The sequence below is a fragment of the Ctenocephalides felis genome, unplaced genomic scaffold (genome assembly GCF_003426905.1).
Source record: "Ctenocephalides felis isolate EL2017-DRISC unplaced genomic scaffold, ASM342690v1 CF-g0.4_SCAFFOLD_03571, whole genome shotgun sequence".
NCBI lineage: Eukaryota > Metazoa > Arthropoda > Insecta > Siphonaptera > Pulicidae > Ctenocephalides > Ctenocephalides felis.
The window spans coordinates 70,021,256-70,047,043 of NW_020539725.1; the positions used below are offsets into that span (position 1 = coordinate 70,021,256).

The 25,788-nt window shown below is 29.8% G+C and overlaps 4 protein-coding genes across 4 annotated transcripts in view; 2 read left to right on the forward strand and 2 right to left on the reverse strand.

The window, feature by feature from the left end:
* Positions 1 to 2,420: 2,420 nt before the first annotated feature.
* Positions 2,421 to 3,722, reverse strand: LOC113385354 (uncharacterized threonine-rich GPI-anchored glycoprotein PJ4664.02-like). The gene is made up of 2 exons (XM_026623197.1): positions 3,634 to 3,722; positions 2,421 to 3,549 (listed from the first exon to the last, which is right to left on the reverse strand). Exons 1-2 carry the CDS (start codon positions 3,683 to 3,685, stop codon positions 2,474 to 2,476), a joined length of 1,128 nt encoding a protein of 375 aa, XP_026478982.1. The 5' UTR covers positions 3,686 to 3,722; the 3' UTR covers positions 2,421 to 2,473.
* Positions 3,723 to 7,297: 3,575 nt separating this feature from the next.
* LOC113386661 (probable serine/threonine-protein kinase clkA) lies at positions 7,298 to 12,222 on the forward strand. The gene is made up of 3 exons (XM_026624426.1): positions 7,298 to 7,352; positions 7,625 to 8,860; positions 11,504 to 12,222. Exons 1-3 carry the CDS (start codon positions 7,298 to 7,300, stop codon positions 12,220 to 12,222), a joined length of 2,010 nt encoding a protein of 669 aa, XP_026480211.1.
* Positions 12,223 to 13,255: 1,033 nt separating this feature from the next.
* LOC113386662 (hyphally regulated cell wall protein 3-like) lies at positions 13,256 to 14,859 on the reverse strand. Its single transcript, XM_026624427.1, has 6 exons — positions 14,793 to 14,859; positions 14,688 to 14,712; positions 14,178 to 14,548; positions 13,644 to 14,081; positions 13,488 to 13,524; positions 13,256 to 13,406 (listed from the first exon to the last, which is right to left on the reverse strand). Exons 1-6 carry the CDS (start codon positions 14,845 to 14,847, stop codon positions 13,256 to 13,258), a joined length of 1,077 nt encoding a protein of 358 aa, XP_026480212.1. The 5' UTR covers positions 14,848 to 14,859.
* A 3,406-nt stretch (positions 14,860 to 18,265) lies between these two features.
* Positions 18,266 to 25,788, forward strand: part of LOC113386664 (PE-PGRS family protein PE_PGRS33-like) — a 17,393-nt gene continuing 9,870 nt past the window's right edge. Inside the window, exons 1-4 of the mRNA XM_026624428.1 lie at positions 18,266 to 18,423; positions 21,834 to 22,501; positions 22,598 to 22,636; positions 22,733 to 23,689. Of these exons, the coding sequence (XP_026480213.1) occupies positions 18,266 to 18,423; positions 21,834 to 22,501; positions 22,598 to 22,636; positions 22,733 to 23,689 (1,822 nt within the window). The remainder of the gene's footprint in view (positions 18,424 to 21,833; positions 22,502 to 22,597; positions 22,637 to 22,732; positions 23,690 to 25,788) is intronic.

Here is a 25,788-nt window from a genome sequence, read left to right on the forward strand (position 1 = left end):
CACCACCGGAGTTACTGGATACACCTACGGGCTTCTGGTTTACACCACTGGTAATTATGTGAGCTCTCCAGGATAACCACTTCCGGACTTGTCAACGTTTACTAAGTTTAAAAAATATTTCGGATTTATTGATAACGACCTATATTTCCAAAAAATGTACATGAGAATTGTTGAAAAAAAATAAATTGCAATAAAGATTTGAACATTTAAATTTTATTATTTATTATGGGAAATTAACATAAAAATGATTCTTTAAACACAATTCATGTATAAATAAATCCCGATTATCAATCCCGATAATTATTTATATTTGAGATGAATTTTCAATGTGATCTTCAGTAAAGGTTCTGTAAATGCATCTTATTGGATACAAATAATTATATCTGATATAATTTTCTGTGCTAATGATACCATTTAGAAATTAATCATCATTTTTCTTATTTTACTGTTTTATAAAACCGAACATATTATTGTTACAAAAATCACAGATTTTACTTTATTTCAATTGATATTTTCATGAAACGTTTTATAATTTAACTTGAAGTCTCATAATTAATTCCCTATTAAAGCTAGTAATAGGTTTATACCATTCATTTTTATTAAAGGTATTATTTTAATTATTTTACCAATTAATTTAAAGTTTTTTATTCTTCATTAAAGAACATTGATATTTTTGCCAATTAAAAACTACGATATTAGTGTTCAGAATTTAAATTTTTTGTTAGTTGAAAATTGATGACTAAAGTTAAGATATGATGGATGGATATATTAGATCAAATATTATAAGAAATGAAAAATATAAACAGTACAATATGTATAACATAATAATATAAGTCCGAATCTATACCAAAAATGTAGAACCTATTTAAATACTAATTCGAGATTTAGACGTATTTAATACTTATTTTATATTTGGTATTTAATATTTTAAATAAATTGCTACAAAAATTACGTTTTACGTACAATTTTTGATCAGTTGGTTATTTGATTCGATGAGCATAAAAGAATATATTCTTTGCAGTAAAAATCATAAAAGCTCTAAAATGATTATTCAAGATGTGATATGAGAAATATTTAATTTTTAATTATGGAATAAAAATCTTATTAGTTTTTGATGAATAAAAATACATCAACCTATGAAAGAAATTTTTATAACTCAAAAGTTTTCGGATCAATTTTTACTGGTTATTACAATGTGCTTAATTTTTAACTTCCCGTAGGGTAAGTTATTGTAATCGTCCAAAAATCGGAATTGAAAATTTTTACATTTCTTCACGTTTTGAAGGTTTCTGAACATTTTGTCATACCTCAAAAAAAATGGATGTGTGTGTGTGTATGTATGTATAGATACAATTTTTTGTCCACGTTTTCGGGCGCACGGATCAACCGATTTGGATGATTCAAAAAACATTCCTTCCTATTGATAGAGAGATGTGCTGATTAGTTTCTGGCAAAGGCAGGTCTTCCGTTTTGGAGATACGGAGCAAAGAATGCAGAAAATATAAATCGAGATTTTGAGAGAACGGAGCATCCGATTTGAATGGTTAAGAAACATTCAATTTATAAGGACGGGGAGAAGTGGTGATTAGTTTTTAGGCAAAGGCTGGTCTATTTGTTTCGGAGATACCGAGTTAAATCCGCAAATAATTACAGTGTTTGATAGAACTAAGCATTCGATTTGAATGATTCAAAGAACTTTCTGCTTGTTTTAACAAAATAATTGATTTTGGAAAAAAATTTTAAGATTTTTAATTGTAATATTGACCTAATTTCTAATATAATTCAAACAAATATTTCAACTTTGCAATTCCGTTTATAAAATTTTATGAATACTCTATTTGAATATTCCTAGATCATTTTGTTACGATACGGAAGTTCCAGCAATTTCCCTTCAGGCACGATGCCATGCGCCCCACTAGTTTTCTCAAATATTAGGGTCACATACTAATATTGAACATTTTCAAACTCACTATTACGTGAATATTACGTAATTTAAGCGAGTAATTTTTTGAGTAAATTCTTTGTAAATATTGCGACATTCAACATTTTTTACCTTTGTCTAACATAATATTGTTAATCAATATCCAAATATAATACACTTTTATCACAATTTCACTTTTATTCAAAAGTGCAAGTGATAACTTTATTCTTTTTTTTTATTAAAGCTGCAATCAAAATTTCAATTATGCATCCCACTTTACTAGACAACCCAATGTTGTCCTACCTATTGTAGAAATACTCCGAAGGTCTATTTTGCTTGCAAACATATTTTGAAGAGAAGTAGTTTTGTGTAATATAACTGTAAAATTAAGTTACATACTTTTTATAAAATCAAAATCTTTCAAAATGATAAATGAAAAACAACTAGTTATATTGAATTATTGTATTTTATTGCAGTTATTTATTTTTTCCAAAGGTCACACAAATTTATAAAATATGGTCATCATCATTGAGGGCAGACAAAATCAAAAATCTAGAAAACGTTGACAAGTCCAGAAGAAGTGTATCCTGGGGAGCTGACATAGCTACCAGTGGTATAACCATTAAGTCCATTGGTATATCCACTAACGCCGTTGGTGTATCCAGTAACTCCGGTGGTGTATCCAACATTACCGGTGGTGTAGCCAGTGGTGTATCCAGTGGTAACTGGTGCGGAAACTACGCTGGTGGTGACGTAGTCATTAGCAAGATGCCCGGTGGTGTATCCAGTAACTGGAGTGGAAACAACGTTGGTGGTGACAAAGTCATTGGCAAGATGACCGGTGGTGTATCCAGTAACTGGAGTGGAAACAACGTTGGTGGTGACGTAGTCATTAGCAAGATGTCCGGTGGTGTATCCAGTAACTGGAGTGGAAACAACATTAGTGGTGACGTAGTCATTGGCAACGTATCCGGTGGTGTATCCAGTGGTAGCAACTGGGGCAGCCACAACGTTGGAAGTGACGTAATCAGTGGTGGTGTAGACTGGGCTGGTGGTTGCATAGGAAGTGGTGGTCACTGGAGCACTGACGACATTGGTGGTGACGTAGTCAGTGGTGGTGTACACTGGACTGGCGGTGGCGTAGGTGGTAGCAACTGGAGCGCTCACGTATTCAGTGACGTAGTCGGCGACAACTGGAGTAGATACAACAGCTGGGGTAGATACGACAGCTGGAGTAGATACAACTGGAGTAGATACCACATTGGTGGAGACATAGTCGTAAGCAACAGATGGTTGGCTGACGTAAGAGGTTGTCACTGGAGTGTTGACGTAGTCAGTGTAGGTGGTGGTGACTGGAGTGTTGACGTATTCGGTGTGAGCAGTGGTCACTGGAGTGGTCACATAATCAGTGGTGGTGTAGGTCACTGGGGTGCTGACATAGTCGGTAGAAGTGTAAGTCACTGGAGTGCTGACGTAATCGGTGGTGGTGTATGCAGTAGCTGGAGAGGAGTAAGTGGTAACTGGGCTTGCATATCCAGTGGTATAGCCGGTGGTGTATCCAGTACTGTAACCATTAAATCCGCAGTCCAATCCACCGCAACCAGAGGTGGTGTATACGCTTGGAGCACCTGTAGTTACAATTGTATCGCATGATTAAAATTACAGTAACTTAGTGTAAAATCTAGTAATTATTAGATAATATTTTTTATTACCTTGAACAAGAGCTCCAGCGAATAAAATAAAGGCTAAAGCAAAAGCGTTCATTTTGCTAGTTTTCAGTTTTTGCTAGTTCTGGACTTCTTCAGGATGCAACTGATGATGATGCTGGACAGAAGTAAGATCCAGCTTATATACCAAAGACCTGCTAATTTTTTCCCAGTAAATCACGATTTTGCGATTAAAATTGTTCACAATAAAATATAAAATAAGCACGTTTACATAAAAAAATTCAAATTTTTTCACGATTTTGATAATTTTGACTTTACTTAACTCACATAGTGTTATGCAAAACTTCAGTATAAATACTTGCACGAATTTTCAATTTAACATTATTTCCTTAAGAACTACGTAACACACCGCCAATTTATCACCTATTTAGCAGCAACAATTGTGCAAGATTCAAGTATTATATATTATCAAAATTTGACTTCAAGTAATATATTAATTGATGTTCATTAATTGTTATATTGATTTTTTATAGTATTCCTGTTTTATGAAGTCTGTCGTGATTGTATGTTTTAACATTTAGAGTATTTTTTACATTTAAAGTACTTTTTATATAAACACTATTTTATTAACTTCCCATAGGGTAAGCTATTGTAATGGGCCAAAAATCAAAATTGAAATATTTTACATTTCTCGACATTTTGAAGGTTTCTGAACATTTTGGCATACCTCAAAAAAAATTGATGTGTGTGTATGTGTGTGTGTGTGTGTGTTTTGTATGTCCGCATTTTTTCGTCCATGTTTTCAGGCGCACGGATCAACCGATTTGAATGGTTTGAAAAACATTCGATTCCTATTAATAGGGAGATGTGCTGATTAGTTTTTGGCAAAGGCAGGTCCAGCCGATTCGGAGATACGAAGCAAAGAGTGCAGAAAATAGAAATTGAGTTTTTGAGAGAACGGAGCATCCGATTTGAATGATCGCAGAAACATTCAATTTGTAATGAAGGGGAGAAGCGGTGATTAGTTTTTGGCAAAGACAGGTTCATCGGTTTTGGAGATACAGAGCTAAATGTGCAAAGAATGGCAGTTTTTGAGAAAATCAAGCGTCCGCTTTGAATGATTCTAAATACTTTCTGCTAGTTTTAACAAAATAATTGATTTTGGAAAAAAAAATTTGCTTCATAATATTTTTTTAAATTTTTTTTTCCAAAAAATATTTTTTTTTGTATATCGAAAATAATTCAGATTTTCATTATAATTCTGTTCTAATATACTTTAAATGAATAATTTAAACTTTCCAATTTATTTTATATAATTCTTATAAATATTCGACAATGTTACAATATTTATAATAATCGATTTGAAAACATTCAATATTCCTTGAACATTTTGTTACGGTACGGAAAGTTCCAGCAATTTGCCCACTAGTTTAATATTTCGGTATAAAATACATTCATATCTATTTTTATTATATATCATATTATATTTTGCTTAATTATGATTTCATTATTTATATTATAATTCAATAATTTTTATTTTTGCTATATTAGTTTTTATGGTAATCTTCTAATCAAGATTATGTTCTTGACGAAGATATTCTGAAGATGCAACATGCATAGTTCCAAAACGTTAACAATAAATAATATTTTTTTAAAAACTTTTTGGCTTTTTATTACTATTGGTTTAAATCTAAATGATGCCTAATAAATTTAAATGAAAGAAATAATTTTCCTAATGAATTTAAATAAAATGAAAAATTTGCAAATTATGAATGACTATATTCCAATGGATGAACTTATATTGAAAGATATGCATGAGTGTGGATTTAAAAAAAAAAAAACAAATAGAAAATTTGAATTCAAGTTTCAAGTATCAAGAAAAGAAGCCTGAAAAAATATGTACGAATAAAATTTTCTTGAAATAATTCAATGATTAAAGTTTTGTAATTAATTTATTTATATCACAAAAAAATTATAATTATTTATTATAATTATTACTATTACTAAAGTATATTTAAAACCACTTTACTACAATTTGGTAAATTTGGTCATAGATCATATAATATTAAATTATGTATTCAATAATAGAAAAGCATTTGTGAATAATATGAATTGTGCACAAACAATATAGAAAAAATATTTTACAGATTTAATTCTATTGGAAGTGTTCATTATATTTTCATTTTGGTCAATATAGTTATCATAAGAAAATGTTGTGTCTGCAATTTCTGGAACATCTAACACTCCATAGTCTGAAAAATAATTTTGAAAATTTTCTAAAACAAAAACAAAAAACAAAACAAACTCAAACTAAAACAAAATCTACATTATATTAAAATTTTGTTATTATCTTGATAATAATTTCAAAAATAATATTCTAATAGTTAATTTTAGCCATTATTAAACAAAGTTTTAATGAAAAAAACATGTAAATCTAAGAATATATGTCAATAAATCATACCAAAACCAATATTAAAATCAGTGCCAATCATAATATCCGAATATGGTGTGTTTGTGTCAGACACAAAAATATTTTCTATATATTCCAGAAGATAGTTTGGATCTAAAATTTTAGTTTCCTTATCTGAAATTAAATTATATTTATATATATATATATATATAAATATATATATATATATATATATATATATTTAAAATTTACCATTTGTTGATTCAATATCTAATAATGGATATTCATTTTCATTCCAATCCACAAAGTGTCCTCGGTGAATATTTGGATAAAAATCACCACTTACTACTAATAAAATAAAATGAAAAAAAAATTACTATGTTTTAAATTATCAATACAAAAACCAACTTTATCAATTAATTAATAATAATACTACTTTTTGTAATTTATTTATATAGTATTTTCATATCTCAGTCAGACAGGGGTGTCTGGTATGAGAGAATATGAAACAATTTTCATATTATATATACACATATTATTTGTCTATTTTATTATACAATAATATAATATCTATTATAATTTATAACATATAAAATTAATTCATAACTATAAAATTTTGTACAAATAAAATAATCATAATATATAGAATTTGTTTGTATTGTGTTTAAGGTATTCTAAAAATGACACAACAATAAAACCACAATATTAATTATAGAAAAATATATCAAGAAATAAGTGATTTTATATGCCATAAATTACAAGACAATATAATTACATAAACTAAATAATAGTTTTGCTAATTTTATACAAATAATAAACAATTTACCTACTATGCACATCATAAAAAGCCAAATTAAATAATTCATTTTGAAAATTTGCTAAAAGTTTTTAGAACACCACATTTCTAGTGAAAATTGAAACACCACATACTAATAATTAACTAATTACATAAATCTTTTTAAAATGTATTTTATAAAAATATTTTTGCGCAAAAAGTTGCTCTCAGTAACACATCTTTTTTAGTAATGACATCTTCAAACGTTTCTTGAAACAAGAACGTGACTTTTCTCAAATTATGAAGAAAAATCAAACATTTGATGATATTAGTCATGCTTTATCTAAATCCAAAAATGTTCCAAAATTTCCATTACAACACATGATAATATTTGACTTTTGGAAATGGAAACTTCAATTGTCTGTGATTTTTATATATATTTATTAAGAAATCCATATATATATAGGAGTTATTATTTCTGGGGATATTTTTTGAGTCGTTGCAAAATTTGATAAAAAATGAAAATGAAGTTCTTTGTTTTATTTGCTGTGTTTTGTGCAGTCTTGGCAGCATCACAAGGTATATATTTATCAAATAATTTTGCATTAGTAAAAAAATTTAAAAAAAATGACAAGTCATGTGATCTGATATTTCACTAAAAAACTATACTTGGTACCTTTTCAAACAACCAAATAGATTTATAGATTATTATTTATTTACTTGATTTTACACCACGGTTTGTATTTTTGTACAAGTACAAGTAAAAACAAGAAATAGTTTAAGATTTGTATTTGATATCAATTTGACTATCAATTATATTTGAACTCAAAAATGTATTTCTATTAATTCAGGTGATGACTCTATGCAAGTAGGAGCAACAGTTCCTACCAATGTAGGTACAAGTTCTGCCCAAACTGGGAATTTGGATCAAAATTCTGCTAGTAATGGAGTTGGTGCAAACCTTGGCCAATCTGGTCAAAATATTGGTGGCCAAGTATCTTTACCAAATTTAGGCCAAGACTCCAACAAGGGCGGTCAAAATAGTTTAAGTGACCCTCTTCAACCTGGTCAAAGTAACAATGGGCAAAATAGTGTTGGTCTTAATGGCAATGATCCAAATAATAATGTCCTGAATAACTTGTTAAATGGATCAAATGATGGTGATAATGGCAATGGGCAAAACGTCCTCGATGATATTGGCAGTGCACTTGATAGCAATGGGTTAATTGGACAAAATAACAACTGGCCTTTTATGAATGGAAATGGATTCAATTGGCCAAATGGTAATGGATATTATAGCAATTGTCAAAACTTTAATGGTCAAGGCAATAATGGTAACAACTGGCCCTTTATGAATGGTTTAAACTCATATGGTTATAATGGCAATGGTCAAAATAATGGACCAGGTAATGGATTCAATTGGCCAAATAACAATGTGCATGGTAATGGATTCAATTGGCCGAATAACAATGGACAAGGTAATGGATTCAATTGGCCGAATAATAATGGACAAGGTAATGGATTCAATTGGCCTAATAACAATGGACAAGATAATGGATTCAATTGGCCAAATAACAATGGACAAAACTCTAATGGCCAGAGCAATAATGAATACAGCTGGCCTTTTTTGACTGGTTTGAATACAAACCAGAATAACAACGGATTCAATTGGCCAACTAACAATTTCAACAATGGAAATCAACAGCAAGGTTTTGGTTGGCCAAATGGAAATAGCCTCAACAATGGTTATAATCCTTACCAAAATAATTATAATAGATATTATAACAATGGACAAAATGGTTTCAATAGACTATTGAATAATTTCAATAATAATATATGGAACAATCCATATACTAGCATGGGTTTGTATAACCTCAATGGAAATAAAAATGGATTCAATATCTTCAACTCTAACAATTACAATAATGGATTTGGTTCTTGGCCTTTCAATAATGGACAATATAGTAACTATTTAAGCAATAATCTTTTCAATTCTAATAATGGTTTATTTTCCAATGGATTCAACAATAATTTAGGTCTGTCCAATAGATACAACACTGGTTTCAATGGTCCTTGTTACCAAAATGGTAATGGGTTGTTGAATTTAGGTTTTTAATTTCATATTTGTTAAAATATTATGATTTGTAGATAAAGACATTAATAAAATTTTGCATTCGATAATATATCTTTTAATTATACCAAAATTGCAATTATTAGAATTAGTAGTTAATTATTACCCATGATACAAATTAGTTTGATTGATATTAATTTTGACCCATGATACATATATTAGTTTGATTGATAAGTATTAACTTTTCAATAAATACAATTTGATAATAATGAAATTTTCAGTTAACAAAAAATATTATTTTTAAAATATTTGTTAAATATTTTTGTAATGAAATTTTAAATTTTGCATTTACCTTAAACCAAATAAATGTAATTCTATAATTCATATACTTTTTTTTGAAGCAAAATTTGCAATTTGTATTTCAAATCAGTTTTTAAATTCTTATAATTTTACATTTGTATTATTAAAGTTACATTTAAAATTTGTAGTCATCTATTATTATTTTATAGTAAATTTGTTTCGATTTCTGAAAATAATATTTTGAACTGAACCACTTAATTTTAAACTATAATAAAGCTAAAAATAACTAAATATATATATGCTACTTTTTTATTCTAAAGATCCAATGCTGCTTAATGAAACTTATAATATTATATCTATATTATTCTGGTTAATTTTAGGACTTGTGATATCTACCATTAGTTCTATGAGAAATTTATATATAAATACTTATTATTTTGTTGCATAATAATGAATAATAAAAATTCATTATTATGTTAATAATTATGGTTTTTATTTTGTTTTGATTATTTTATATATAGATATAAAGTATGCTTCTAATTGTAAGTAAAAATAGTCCTTCTAAAATTATGAATTTATTAAATAGAGAAATAGAGAAATAAAAATATATAAAATAGAGAAAGTCATTTGTGTTCCATTATAAAATGCTCACAGAACTAATTTGTGAATGCTTTTTGTTATAGTAATCGCAAAAAAATCGAAATTGAATTTTTTTTATAAATCTTTACGTTTCAGAGGTATCTGAACATTTTGGAAAACCTTAGAAAACATGGATGTAAGTGTGTGTGTGTATGTGCGCGTGTGCCGATACAAATTTGTCGACGATTTCGCGAACACGGATCAACCGATTTGAAAAATTAAAAAAACATTCTTTGAAACTCGCTTTGATATTTCGACTCCAAATCAGCTATGCAGCACGATTGCTTAAAAAAATGTTCAAAATTTTCAAAAAAAATCAAAACATTAAAAAAATCCTATTTTTCAATTTCAATATTTCTCAAAAATCTAATTTTTCCAAAGTTTTGCAAAGTTTTTTTTTATTAATTTAGTTCTGATACAGAAAGTTCCACCAATTTGCTGAAAGGCACGATGTCGTGCACCACTAGTTATTTTTATATAAATAATTTTGCTAACTAATAATATAGTTTTTCTTTGAAAAAACTGTTGTATGAATAATTTAATAATGACATAAAATTGATTATTGCTAATAGAGATAACGATTACTAATTCAATTACCTATTACGTGACATTTACCAATTTTTTATTTCCATTTTTCCATTATTATGCAACAAATCTGATTTATACGAAAAATTCCGCTCGTCAAAAACCAAAGATTTTTCATCTGTAAAATGCACGAGAATATTTCAAAACTTACACTAATTTACTGCTGTTTTAATATTTTTTCTATTGAGATTTCTGATATATAAGCAGACTTATTTTTAGAAATCTTCAGTCAAGTTTGGACTTTTAGTTGAACTTTCTTGCGGGAAAATGAAATCTTTTGCTTTGTTGATTGTTCTTTGTGCCTTTTTGGCAGTATCACTTGGTAAGTAAAAATAAGTAATAAAAATTGGATAAAATACATTTTAAGGAGCACAACTATTATAACCGCCTAAAAAAAGGTGATTTTTGGGAATTTATATTAAAAAAACTACTTCATCAATCATTTCAAAATTTTAGGAATATATTTATACATGTTTTAAAAATACAAAGTAAAATTGTTGAAGAAAAAAATTAAATATTTTTTAAGTTATCGTCGATCTCCAAAGGCGAGAAAAAAAAGGCCCTTCACTGCTGCAGTGATTCCGGCTTCTAAGTAGATGTAATCTAGAAAAAAAACTATCATTAAACTAGATAATATTGTCTGTAAAATAAACTGCGGTGAAGAAAAAAAATCAAAAACTGACAAAATGACACCGTTTTTTTTTTAAAAAGTCGAATTTTACCCAAAATCTTGGTCGTTTTTGGACTGCCAAAATTCGATTTTTGATCCGACCAAAAAATCGATAAGTCATTTTACGGAGAACTATATATAAAACATGTACAAAAAATTTGATAGTGACTGGATCATTTGTTTTTGAGTAATCGCTGTAGCAAATTCGGAAATTGCTGTTTCGAGAAAAACGCGTTTAAAGATTGAATGATCGTTATACTATATACTATATATATACACTCTTTAAATGGCTCTGACTCAAAAACTATTTAAGATATCGATTTAAAATTTTGGTATGTTATTTTTAAAGGTGTAACCTATCGAAATAACAAAATTGAAAATTCGATTTTTTGAAAATTTCACACTAGTTGTGCCTCTTAAGCTGTACTTGAACTTTTCCATTACTAAATCATTTATTCTTTTTAGGTGATTCCCACAATTCGTACCAAGTAAACCCACTGACTTCAACAAACTACAACCAACTTTCCAACTACGACCAATACAGCAATTATTTGAACAATTACAACTTGCAAAACAGTGAAAATTACAACTCAGGAAATTATTTGAACAACTACAACGGCAATTATGGCTCAAACAACAACTGGCCTTTTTACAACAACCAATATTACAACTCTTTGAACTATAACAACGGTTATAACAATAATGGTTATAACAATAATGGTTATTACAACTACAATAACTATAACCAACAATACAATAACGGTCAGTATGGTTACAACCAATACAATAATGGACAATATAATTATGGTCCATACAATAATGGATACAGTCAATACTATAATGGACAATACAATAACCAATATTACAACCAACAATACAGTGGCATGAATAATTATGGATTGGGTGGCAACAGTTGGCTTAATAACTATTTAAATAACTATTATGGCTATAATAACATGAATGGATATTACAATGGATTCAATAACGGATATAATGGATTCAATAATGGATACAACAACGGTTATTACAACTCTAATGGATACAGTAATGGTTACAACAATGGATTTTACAATTCCAACGAATACAATGGATTTTATAATAGATACAACAATTATAATGGATACAACAATGGATACAACAATGGATACAATCCTTTTAACTACCAATTAGGAACTGCATATTGAATGATTCATAGATGACTTTATAACAATGATTTTTTTTATTAAAGTAATCAACAGCCAAATAACCTAAAACAAAATTATATGCATTTTATAATTGTGCTTTTTATTGTAATATATTATAATAATATGTAATAATTTTATTATTTGTTTGTATGATTGATTTAAATAAAACTGCTTTCCTTGATTATGATTTAGCATTTGAAATCTTTGTGTTTAATACTCAATTTCTTGTAGAATTTGAATCAAAATTACCATAATTATAAATTATTTAATATTGAAATTAAAATTTTAATAAAATTACTATACCCCATAGTATAGTGATATACTATACCTTATACTGTAAGAATTTGCACTGAAGATGAGACATACCTTAGCCTCGAAATGTTTCTAACCAAAAATTGCAGAAATATGTTGAATTTCTACTAAATAAATAAATAAGAATAAAAAAATGTATTATTTTCATTACTAAAATTTTGGGTTTTATACAAGTAAATAATTTCTGTACCTTCATCGCCTTCAAATGTAAGATCTGTATTTGGTATATAAAGTATCAGAGCCATTTACTGTATACATTTTTATATAATTTATTTATTTTGAAGGCAATCTTTGAATAAAGGTTTTATTGTTAGCGTCATTAGAAAATTGTTGATTTGGAATTGTGGATTGTTGATTTAAAAACTATTAATTTCATCAATTAATTTAATCTCAAATCTTATTGATTAAGTAGATTATTTACACTTGTCTTAAGGTAAAATGCCACGAACAACAACTCATTTTATACACTCATAGCCTCAAAATATTTCAAACATCATGAATTTTGAGAATTTATTTGTATTTTTTCAAAATTAGGAATCAAATAGACTGGTTGAAAATTAATTTATATTTGAAAAAATTAATGTGATACTAAGTTGTTGAGTCTAAAACTGATAAATAAATGAATGCATTATATAATGAAAAAAAACATAAATTGTATTTGAATTTATTTTTTATTCCAAAATTTACAACCAAGTGTAAATATTTACAAATTGATTATTGCTTATAGAAGTCCTCCTAAGAGACCACTTCCTACGGTGTCTCCCAAACCACCCAGGACACCACCTAATACTACATTGCCCACATGATCAGTCAAACCATGTCCATTAACAGTGCTGGATGAACTTCCAGACGAAGAATCCATTTTGTTTATCCTTTTATTAATGAACATAAAAATTAATAATAAAATAGATCAAACTATCAAAATTTTCACCAATTAACTTGAAAGTACTTACATTTTTGAAATAACTTTCTTTTGGTCTTTAAGTTGGTCTGGAAAAAATGAAATTGATATTAAGAACTTACTAAATAATTCAACTTTGTAGCTAAAAGGTAAAGAACTTGTATGAGTTATCTACTACTATTAGCATACTGAAATATTGCAGAAATACCTTGCATGATCTCTTGTTGTTCTTCTGGATCCAATAAGTAGGCATATCCATTCATCGGAATGCCCATACCCATCATACCATTAGCTAACATAGCATTGCTCAACATAGGGTTCATCATCATATTATTTCCCATCATGTTACTATTGGAATATTCCATTTGCATGTTTCCAAATCCATCAGAATAGTATTGGTTAAATTCGGTTCCAGTAAGTCCAGTTTGGTAATTTACTTCACTTTCTATAGGATTTCCGAACATGTCATATTGAGTACTTTGCACAGACGTTTGCACATTTCCATATAAATCGGTTGTTGAAACTTGGGTTTGGCTATTTCCGAACATATCCATTACCGATTGAATGTTACTTGCGCCACCGTCCGTTAATTGGGTAGATTGGATAACACTGTTCCCGAATTGATCAGTTGAGATAGATGTTGAATCTGAAATAATTTGTGATTTTTCCGTTAAAACAATACCTGCATTTATCTTTGATTGATGTAAAATTTTGCTATTTTACTTTAGTAGTATTCATATACCTCCATCATATAATAGCCCATTCATTAGTGCACTATTGACCATTCCATTTGCTAGTGCTCCATTTATAACTCCATTTGTTAACGCACCATTGACAATTCCATTAGTCAGTGCGCCAGTGGTAAGTCCGTTAAGTGCACCATTTGTAACTCCATTAAGGGCACCATTTGTAACTCCATTAAGTGCTCCATTGGTAACTCTAGTTAGTGCACCAGTGGTAAGTCCGTTGAGTGCACCATTTGTAACTCCATTAAGAGCTCCGTTAGTAATTCCATTTAGTGCTCCATTGGTAACTCCGTTCAGTGCTCCATTGGTAAGTCCGTTTGAGAGTCCATTCGTTAAACCACCAAAACCCATGCCACCATTCAATAATCTAAACATATGTATAAATATGTTCGCACATAACACATTATTACAATAGCCATTATTTAAGTTTAAAGGGCTATTTTTTCAATTGTTTTGTATTTTTGCAACTTACCACATACTAAAGTAATTTTACAAATTTTACTTACCCGCCAACCTGTGGTTTAGGCAATCCTAAAAGCAACACAATAATTTGAAAAACGACAAACGTTTAATATAAAATATTTTTTAGCACAATCATTATTATTACTTACCATGGTTTTGCTTGATTGACAGAACAAAAATCAAAAAAATACCCAAAGATCTCATTTCGCTGATTGCTATGTCAAAAGCCAACGAAAATAAATACACAAAAAACTTTGGCTTCAGATTTTATATTTACCACTGTTATCAAATATTTATAAGACCTAATAAAAATCGTGAGAGAATTTCTCGTGTTTTAGAATAAGAATCACGTAATTCACATAATCTCACAATTTGGTAACTGTTCAAAAATTTAGTGATAAAGCATAGTTATGAACAGGTAATCATAAACGAAATAGTTTCTATTTTCAATATTGGTTAAATAACACGAATATTATACAATTCCACGTTTTTGTAAAACATAATTATATTTTTAAATAGATAATGATAATGTTTTTTGTTCAAACAGCAAGCAAAACTTTGCGCGTTCACAAGTACATGCATTGGATGTTAAGTTTGATTTGTCCGAAACAAAAATTAAGAAAAAAACAGTTCTCGAAATGAGTGCAGTTTATTTAGAATAAGTGGTACTATAAACAATTTTTTTAGATATATAAATACCCTAAATCATTTTAGTTATTATTATAATTCAGTTGAATCATGTTTTCTTTATGTTGTTACATGATAAATACTTATGGATATTTGCTTAAATAATTCCTAAGTCTGAAATTCCTAAGTTGTCTCCAACATCACCAAGAACATCTTTAAAAAGTAAAATGCCAACATGTCGGCCCAAAGAAATCTTATTATCCTTCGATGAACTTCCTGAAGTATCCATTTTGTTTATCCTTTAAAAAAATAAAAAAACGATTCAATCAATAGGAATCACATAAGAAATAAATAATAATAAATTTTTGAAATAAATTTTTATGTATTTTTAAAGCAATTTTTTATATTTTATAATTTTATGAGTATTCTAATTCAATTAAATTCACAACTTTTCTATGACAAATGGACAGCAATCTGTTGTAACACATCTGTTGTAATATAACACTTCTATATGGAAACAAACGAAACATTACTTACATTTTTGAAATAACTTTTTTTTGGTCTTTCAGTTGGTGTGAAAAAAAAAGATGAAATTGATAATGAAAAAGTTTTTAGCTTAATAATAAGGAATTTGATTGATTTATTTATAATCATCAGTACAGTCAAATATTACAGAATTACCTTGCATGATCTCTTGTTGTTCCTCTGGATCCATTAAGTAGGCATATCCATTCATCGGAATTCCCATACCCATCATACCATTGCCTAACATAGCATTTGCTAACATAGGATTTATCATCATATTATTTCCCATCATGTTACTATTGGAATATTCCATTTGCATGTTTCCAAATCCATCAGAATAATATTGGTTAAATTCGGTTCCAGTAAGTCCAGTTTGGTAATTCACTTCACTTTCTATAGGATTTCCGAACATGTCATATTGAGTACTTTGCATAGACGTTTGTACATTTCCATATAAATCAGTTGTTGAAAATTGGGTTTGGGTATTGCCAAACATATCCATTACCGATTGAATGTTAGATGCTCCAGTGCCATCATATTGGGTAGATTGGATTGCACTATTGCCGAATTGATCAGTGGAGATAGATGCTGAGTCTGAAACAGTTCATGATTACTTATGTTTATTTGCAGTTGATATAAAATTTGCGTATTGCACTTTACTAGCATTCATATACCTCCATTATATAATAGTTGATTCATTAGTGCACCATTAACCATTCCATTTGTTAGTGCACCATTTACAACACCATTTGCTAATGCACCATTTGCCAGTCCATTTACTAATACACCATCGGAAATTCCATTAAATGCTCCATTGGTAACCCCATTGAGTGCACCATTGGTAAATCCATTTAGCCCACCATTTGTAACTCCATTTGTTAAACCACCAACACCCAGTCCACTATTTAATACTCTAAACATTTGTATAAATGAGTACATTTTTTACTACAAAAATTATTACAATACAGAACCATTAAAGAAATAAAATAGATTTTACAAGTTTTACTCACCCGCCGAGTTGTGGTTTAGGCAATCCTATAATCAACATAATTGATCAGAAAAATCATAATTCAAAATATCAGTTTATATAATAAAATCAAATGTCAAAAGAAATCCAATTTAAAATTATTATTATTACTTACCATGGTTTTGCTTGATTAACAAAACAAAGGCCAAAAAAATGTCCAAAGATCTCATATTGTTGATTACTTTGGAAACAATCAATAAAAATAAATGCACATAATATTGGCTGCAGATTTTATATTCACCACTGTCAACTAATTATTTATAAAATTTAATAAAAATCGTGAAAGAATTTCTCGTGTTTAAGATTTGTAAGCACATAATTTCACGTAATTTACATGCTCTCACATTTTGAAAAATTTTATGGTTATTTAGGATGATCATAAAAAACAGATGAGTCATATACTAAATATTTTTAACATAACAAATTTTATACAACACCATCAATATTATTATTATTAGGTACGATACCATATTATATTTTTAAATTTTTGCGAATAGTGTTTTTTGTTATAATAACACACACACACAAATATATATATATATATATATATATATATATATATATATATATATACAGGGTGGCTGATATGTATTGCAACCAATTTCAGACCGCTATCATTTCTAAACCGCTCATCAGACAGATGACAGATTTATTCCAGTGATTGTTTATTTAATTGTTTACAAGCGTACAAAAGCATTTTGATCTATTGCATTCAGAAAAAAAGTTATTCGTGATGGAAGTCAAGCGTGATAGTGCGATTGCTTCATACTTGGCTGAAAAACCTTAGGTGGCTATATTTCGAGCCCTCCAGTATTTAAATGCGAACAAATATTTTGTTTCTCGTACCATATCTCGTAACGGTGATACACTCAGTGTTGCACCGCGTCCAAAAAGTGGACGCAAAAAAACACTAACAACCCCAGAAATGATCCAAAAAGTATAGGCAAAAATCAATCGAAATTCGTGTCGCAGTGGTAAAAAAATGGCCCGTGAGCTGAACATATCGCTAAAACGGATGCAACACATATTGAAAAATGAGCTTGAACTAAAACCATTGAAGATCCAAAACGTGCAAGAGCTCATTGATGCACAAAAAAAAAGTTAGACAGAAAGAAGCTAAGGGGTTGCTTCGCTTGCACGAAAGTGGCTAGTTACCGAATTTGGTTTTCTCAGATGGGAAGTCCTTCCAAATCGAGCAGTTTGTGAACAAACAAAATGATAGGGTTTACTTGCCAAAAAGGTCAGCTAAAAATTTACACCTTCGATTGACCACCAGAACTCGAGCGCCGCCGACGGTAATGGTGTGAACCACCGTAACGGCCGATGGTGACATTCCACTCTTATTCATCGACCGTGGGATCAAAATAATTGCCGAAATTATCGGGAAAATGTCTTAAAGGCAGTATTGAAGTCCTGGGTAGACAAAAATTTTGATCGCAGACCATGGTCATTCCAACAGAACTCAGCACCATCAAACTCAGCACGCGCCTACCAAAAATGGCTTATAAAAGAGGTTTTTCGCTTCATTTCCATCGCACAATAGCCACCAAGATCTCTGGATATAAATTTGCTGGACTTTTGTGTCTTGGACATTTTGAAGAGTAAGGTTCGCACTAAAAAATACCAAAGTGTCGATCATCCCAAGAAGGCGCCTCGCCGGGAATGGGCCAAAATACCCCAGAGCCACTTTCGTGCAGCGTGTTATGGTTTTTCTGCCGTTTGAAGGCCATAATTTGTGCCAAAAGTGGCCAATTGGAACAAATATGAACAAATTCTGAAATTTGATGTTATTTCTGATATTTTTGCTTTTGAACAATGAAATTTAAAATGAAAATGACAAAGTTATAGCGCTTTACTTTGTTGCAATACATATCAGCCACCCTGTATATATATATATATATATATATATATATATATATATATATATATATATATATATATATATTGAAGCAATGTCCCGAAATTATATTTTCACTTGTAATCATTTATGATGTATAATCCCAAATGAATTTATGATATCACCACTACTCGATATCATGCTGTCTTAGATACGTGAAGTGGTTATAATTAATAATTAATATGCTGTACATAATAATTATTGTTGTTCATGTAGTTACACATTATAAATATTCTTTTCTTAGGAATTTGAAAATAAACTTATGTTTATTGCAAGTAATTAATGAATATAATTATCTTTGGGTAAGGTTGAAATTATAATGTAATAAACATATAAAATTCATAAGAAAATTAATAAATCTTAATGGCTATACATAAATATGATAACTTTAAATAATTGCCATTAGTCTAATCAAACTAATAGTTCTACTCAACGTCGCTGTTTCGCATTCAACCCAACAATTGGCCTATATGATTTACATATTTTTATGAAAAGATAACCTCTAGTTTCTTTTTGTAATGATTTTGATAGAAGAATTTAGAAGAATTGATAGCAGATCGAGAAAAGGCTGTTTTTGCTTCGCGCGAAGAACTTGAAAAGTATCGACACTGGGCTGCAGATTTGGATGACGGAAAAGTGCAGAGTTTATAATAATTAATAATTAAGTGAAGAGTTTATAATTATTAAGTACATTAATATAATATTTATATATATATATATATATAATATAATATAATATTAATTAATAAAATTTAATCACATTTTATTGAACTATTTATAAATTTATAAAATGAAATTAATAAAAATAAATGATATATTTTACCTTGCAGCAATTCGAAAAAAGATTGTAATCACTAGGAAACTTCTTGAACTATATTTTCAGGTACAAATTAAGATAAGTAATAATGTTATCAGTGATGAGTAGTTTATATATATATATATATATATATATATATATATTATAATTCACAAATTAATGAATTAAAAACTATATTATTGAAATCGTTCAAATTTGAAATTTATTTTTTCAAATCATACATTAACAGAGATTCTATTAAAATTTCCTGAAATCAGCCCAAAAATCCCAATAAGCCATTACTATTGGTTAAACCTAAACTGCCTAAAAGGCCTCCGTTGTTGGAATTATATTCGTAATTACCATTACCATAAAAATATGGGTAGAAATTATTGCCATAATATCCATTGTAAAATGGATTATACCCATTGTAGAATGGATTATATCCATTATAGTTGTATCCATAGCCGTACCAATAATTTTGAGGCCAGTTGTAGTTGAATCCATTATAGTATGAATTAAATGGATTGTAATATGGAGCGCTATTGACTGAAAATTATTATAATAAAGAAAACTTGTTAGAATTATAATACCGATCGTGAAGTTTATGCAACTTTTTTTAAGGCAGATTGCACTTGTTTACATTTTATATTACCACTTACCAGAAGATACTGCCAAAACTGCGCAGAGCAAAGAGAACAACACAAAAGTCTTCATATTTTCAAGCTTCTTGGGAAAGTTGAGAACTCAATTGACGAAATCACACATTTTTGTTGCATTTATATAGGCAAATCTTCTTAAAATATTGAAACGAAATAATATCACAAATAAAAATATGAACATATGAAGAGCTCCAGAAATCTAAATTTTATCATGAACTCAGTTCTACAGAAAGTTCCAAAAACTTTCCATAAATTATCTAAACAAAATAATACAAAACGTGATAGTTATATTTCTTTTAAAAAAGATCAAAGACGAAGTTTGAGTATACGATTGTTTTGAAATAATTACATAATTTGAAAATATGTTTGTAAGGCAATTCATTTTTTTTTTCAGCAAATATTTTTTGCTTTAAAAAATGGATTGGTACAATAACTTTAGTAGTCGCTTTATATAAAGCAGGTATAATCGAGGTTTGAACATATTTCAGTTGATAATAAACATAATTTTAAAATAATCTACAATCATTTGTACAAGTTAATATATTTATAACAGTAAATGTTCATTAATAGATTTTAATACACGTTTTTATTACTTGACTTTGAAAGGACTTGTTTTTTTTTAAAAAATCGCAACAAATATAAATGAACTTTCTGATACTAGGTAAAAAAATTAACTCTTATTATTAATTTGCCTTATAATTAACTCCCCATAGGGTAAATTATAGTAATAGCAAAAAAATCTAAAAAAAATTTCATCTTTACTTTTCAGAACCTTCTGGCCATACCTTAGAAAAAAATATGGTATATGCCATACTATATGGTATGCCATACTATATGGTAGTATGTGACCATTGTCGACAAGATAAAGATACTTCCCTAGTTATGTAAAATCTAAAACTCAGCTGTTATCCGTTTCACATAAAATAATGTTTCCTAAAATATAACAATAAGTTATGTTCGTTCTTAATGAGATGGTGATGGGAAGCAGAATGCGAATACGTGAGAATGTCATTTTTTGTTATTTACGTAAATATTTTAAGTATTGCAAAAATAGTTTTAAATCGTGATTGCACAAGTATATATAACACTAGACATTCTTTGTGTAAGACACTTTGTCTCTCAAATGGTGTTTGTGTTTGAGCAGTGCTTCAGGAAAATGAAATTTGCAGTTAATTTTATTTGGCTTTGCTCGATACTTTGCATCGCAAACGGTGAGTATTTATACATTTTGTTATTGATTTTTGGTTTTACTCTTTATCAATTATTTATCAAAAATGCTTCGTTCAAAATACACATGCTTCAGAAAAAAAACCATTAAATTTTAGGTTCTTTACTATTTTTGTATTATAATCTGCTAATTTATTTTATTAATATATATCGAATGGTTGTGATTCATTAATTTGTAATCCACTGTTGCAATCTGCCAAATAATATAATTTCTTCTATTTTTTTTTAAATTATGTTTAATTTTTATCGTGATGCTTTCGAATTAACTTTGATATTTTTTGTTTTAGGTGTACCATTGGGATTAGGGTATGTATTCAAAAAAGCAGATGCAGTATATTCCAATATATTTATTAATGTTAATTTTTTTAACTGAAATTAACTATAAGAATATTTTTATTGATTATAAGAATATTTTGCTTCAAACTTTAGCGCTGCCGATGGATTGACTGGAGGACTTACTGGACTATTAGGAGGTGGAGGTGGTTTAGGAGATGTCGCTGATACTCTTAGCGATGCCACAGATAGCCTTGGAGGAACTGGGGGACTTTCTAATATCGTGGATACATTAGGTGGTGCTACCGGTGGTTTAGGAGGCTTAAAGGGTACTTTAGGAGGTATCACAAATGGCTTAGGTGGTGCTTCCGGGGGCATAGGCGGCTTAACCGGTGCCTTGGGCGGCATCACAGATGGCCTTGGATCCGGCGGTCTTACTAATGCCTTGGGCGGATTAGGTGGTGGATCCGGTGGTTTGGGTGGACTACTAGGAGGCTTATCTGGTTCCTCAAGCAGTAGCAAAAATGGCAATAACGGTAACAAAATGGCTATGCTTGGCAACGCCTTGAGAGGAGTAGCACCTGGCGGATTAGGTGGTTTAGCAGGAGGTTTAACAAATGGTTTAGGAGGTCTTCCTAATTCCTTGGGTGGGCTCACAAATGGTCTTGGAGGAGTTGGCGGAATTACAAACGGCTTGGGCGGATTAGCAAATGGAGCCAGTGGTTTAACTAATGGCTTAGGAGGTCTTCCTAATTCTTTGGGTGGGCTCACGAATGGTCTTGGAGGAGTTGGCGGACTAACTAACTCCTTGAGCGGATTAGCAGGTGGAGCCGGTGGATTAGGTGGACTAGCTGGTGGTGTAACGAAGGGTTTGGGTGGAATTCCTGGTTCTTTAGGAGGTCTTACAAACGGCCTTGGAGGTGTTGGTGGACTTACTAACTCCTTGAGCGGATTAGCAGGTGGTGCTGGTGGACTAGGTGGACTAGCTGGAGGTGTAACAAATGGTCTGGGTGGAATTCCTAGTTCTTTAGGCGGTCTTACAAATGGCCTTGGAGGTGTTGGCGGAATCACAAACTCCTTGGGCGGATTAACAAATGGAGCAAGTGGACTAGCTGGAGGTGTAACGAATGGTTTAAGTGGACTTCCTGGTTCCTTAGGCGGTCTTACAAATGGCCTTGGTGCTGGTGGACTCACTAACTCCTTGGGCGGATTAACAAATGGAGCCGGTGGATTAGGCGGACTAGCTGGAGGTGTAACAAATGGTTTAAGTGGACTTCCTAATTCATTAGGCGGTCTTACAAATGGTCTTGGGGGAGCTGGCGGAATCACAAATCCTTTGGGTAATCTACCAGGAGTAAGTGAACTCACTGACCAGCTAGGAAATTTTGGTGACCTAACCAATGGTTTGACAGGACTCACTGGCAATCTACCAGGATTTAATGATCTTAGCAATACATTTGGTAACATTCCTGGATTAAGCGGGCTCACCGGCATGATGAATTCACCATTTGGTGGTGCTCAAACTGAACAATCAGCACAAAGTGTTAGTTATGATGCCTTTGGAAATCCCGTTGTTAATAGCGTTGACGTATCAAGTGGACCATATGGAGCATCTACAACTCAAACTTCGACAGATTCTTATGGAAACACACAAGTTCAAACAAGCCAAAGTACACCTTCCAATTATGGAATGGGCGTCAATAATGCACAATCATCGACAACGGTGACTACTGATGCACTCGGAAATCCAACGGTCATGGAAACTGAAGTTACCAGTGGACCCCTTGGCAATTCAGTGACCCAAACGACTGCAGATTCATATGGAAATGTGGAAGTTCAAACAAGCCAAAATACAGGCCTAACCAATGAGCAATCTTCTACTACTATAACCAATGATGCTTTGGGAAATTCGGTAGTTACGGAAACTGATGTTACTAGTGGACCATATGGTTCTTCAGCAACTCAGGTCGTTGCAGATTCATATGGAAATACAGAGGTTGAAAGCGTACAAAGTAACATACCACCTGTTTTTATAAGCATGATCATTTGAACATGATAATTTTTGTTTATAAATATTTCCATATTATAAAATTTATTTAAATAAAATTTATTGATGTACTTGAAGTTGAGATTTTTTTATCTCACCCTAGGGTGAGTTATAGTACTAGCAAAATTTGAAAATAAAATTTTTTATTCATCTTTACGTTTCAAAGGTTTCTGAACATTTTGGCATACCTTAGAAAAAATGGATGCATGTAGGCGTGTGTGTATGTGTGTGTGCGTGTGTGTGTGCGGATAGAAATTTTCGTCGACGATTTTGAAAACACAGATCAACCGATGTGAATAATTCTAAAAACATTCGATTCGTATTGATGGGGAGACGTGGGTGATTTAGTTGTAGATTGAAGATTTTAAAAATCTCAAAAAAAAATTCTCTGAGTTTTCAAAAAATATAAGCCCATTTAAAAACATTCTGTTTTTGGTATGGAAATTTCCAGCAATTTTGCTCAAGACACGATGCCATGCACAACTAGTTACAATTTGTTAAAAAATTATGAACATGTAAAATGTTAAACAATAATTATAATATAATAACTAAGCATTATTACTGTTAATTAATATCTATATCTTGCTTTTTAAAAGTAAAATAATAAATTTTGTACCTTTTTATGTTATTTATTTTTATGAAGAAGAGTCCAATTAGGAGTCAAAAAGTACAAAGTAAAAAAATGTAATCATAATTTAGTTTTATTCAAAATAATGAAATAGATTCCTGTTAAAAAATAGTTTCAGTCATTAAATTCGATGTAAGACACAAATTAATTCAATGAATTTCGGTTCCTGTTATTTTGTCTGTATTATTAATGACATAGCATAGCATGTTTACAAAATGTTTTTAAATGACTATTTATAAACAAATTAATTGTATTGCAAAATGTAAAAGATTCTCAAACTTTGCAAACACATTTTAAGAATCATATATCTACTAATCATATATATATATATATATATATATGTTTAATTTGAGTTTAATATTCGGGCGTAACATCAATAAAAATAGTATGAGTTTTTTTTAAAAAATTTATTTATTTAATCCATACGTTTCGGCTAGCCGTCTTAGCCATCATTCAGTGGTAATCAAGTTACTATAAAAATTAAAACTAAATAAAAATTAAACTAAATAAATTATATGAAAGGAAATTTCAAGAAAATACAATAATAATAATAATAGTAATAAAACACTTACAATTTTGTATCCTAATATAGCATATGAAACCATTATTAATCCATGGTATGAGTATGTGCACATTGATAAGATATGTATTTTTTAACACAAACATCACAAATGGTAAAACACACTAATAATCATGATAACTTGACAAGTTGTCGAAACTATGTATTTACTCTTCGGAGTTTAGGATAGAAATGTCACAACTTTCTCAAAGTAGTTTTGCATGTGTTGATATTTTTTGGAAATTTAAAAGGCGATGGGATTTTTTTGTTATTTTTAAGGATTTTGACACGCTATTAAGAAACCACGTGTTCGCTTCGTTCAGGGCCGTATTGTCAAAGCGTTTGTTTTATCACTTTGTCGTTATGTAATTGTAAAACAACCCCTCAGCGAATCTTCTTTTAATTGTATTCTCTTCAAAATGTAAAATTTAGGGTTAAAAAAATCGATATTATGATTAAAATTTTTAATATGCTCAGTTAACATTGTTTTTAAATTGCTTGGGATTTTTTGAATTATTTTTGTGTTGATTAAGGCGTTTTACTCAGGTTTTGGCTAGTTTCTCCAATATAAAAGAGTTCGCAATTAGAGCAATTAATTTGATATACCAAATTCCTGAGGCGGTCAAAATTGAACTTAGATTTCATTTGTGTAAAAATTGAACTAAGGGTTGCATCACAATTACATACCAACGAATGCCACACTGTTGAAATATTTTTTCCACGAGAAATATAAATCTTTTACGTACGGTAGGCAAATGACACCAGTATATGATTCTAAGTCTAAACGGTTTTATGGTCTGTGAGGTCTTTTTGTTTGTTAAAATGTAACTGCGTCTGTTATTTATGACCGAGTTGATTATGTTTTCGTAGGATATGA

Bases quoted from the DNA above. Each gene is read 5' to 3' on its own strand.
- LOC113385354 (XM_026623197.1), bottom strand. From the start codon at position 3,685: ATGAACGCTTTTGCTTTAGCCTTTATTTTATTCGCTGGAGCTCTTGTT. The intron at 3,550-3,633 runs GTAATAAAAAAT...TTGTAACTACAG, and splicing joins CGCTGGAGCTCTTGTTCAAG to GTGCTCCAAGCGTATACACC.
- LOC113386661 (XM_026624426.1), top strand. From the start codon at position 7,298: ATGAAGTTCTTTGTTTTATTTGCTGTGTTTTGTGCAGTCTTGGCAGCA. The intron at 7,353-7,624 runs GTATATATTTAT...CTATTAATTCAG, and splicing joins AGTCTTGGCAGCATCACAAG to GTGATGACTCTATGCAAGTA. The intron at 8,861-11,503 runs GTAATGGGTTGT...TATTCTTTTTAG, and splicing joins TGGTCCTTGTTACCAAAATG to GTGATTCCCACAATTCGTAC.
- LOC113386662 (XM_026624427.1), bottom strand. From the start codon at position 14,847: ATGAGATCTTTGGGTATTTTTTTGATTTTTGTTCTGTCAATCAAGCAA. The intron at 14,713-14,792 runs GTAAGTAATAAT...TGTTGCTTTTAG, and splicing joins GTCAATCAAGCAAAACCATG to GATTGCCTAAACCACAGGTT. The intron at 14,549-14,687 runs GTAAGTAAAATT...ACATATGTTTAG, and splicing joins CCTAAACCACAGGTTGGCGG to ATTATTGAATGGTGGCATGG.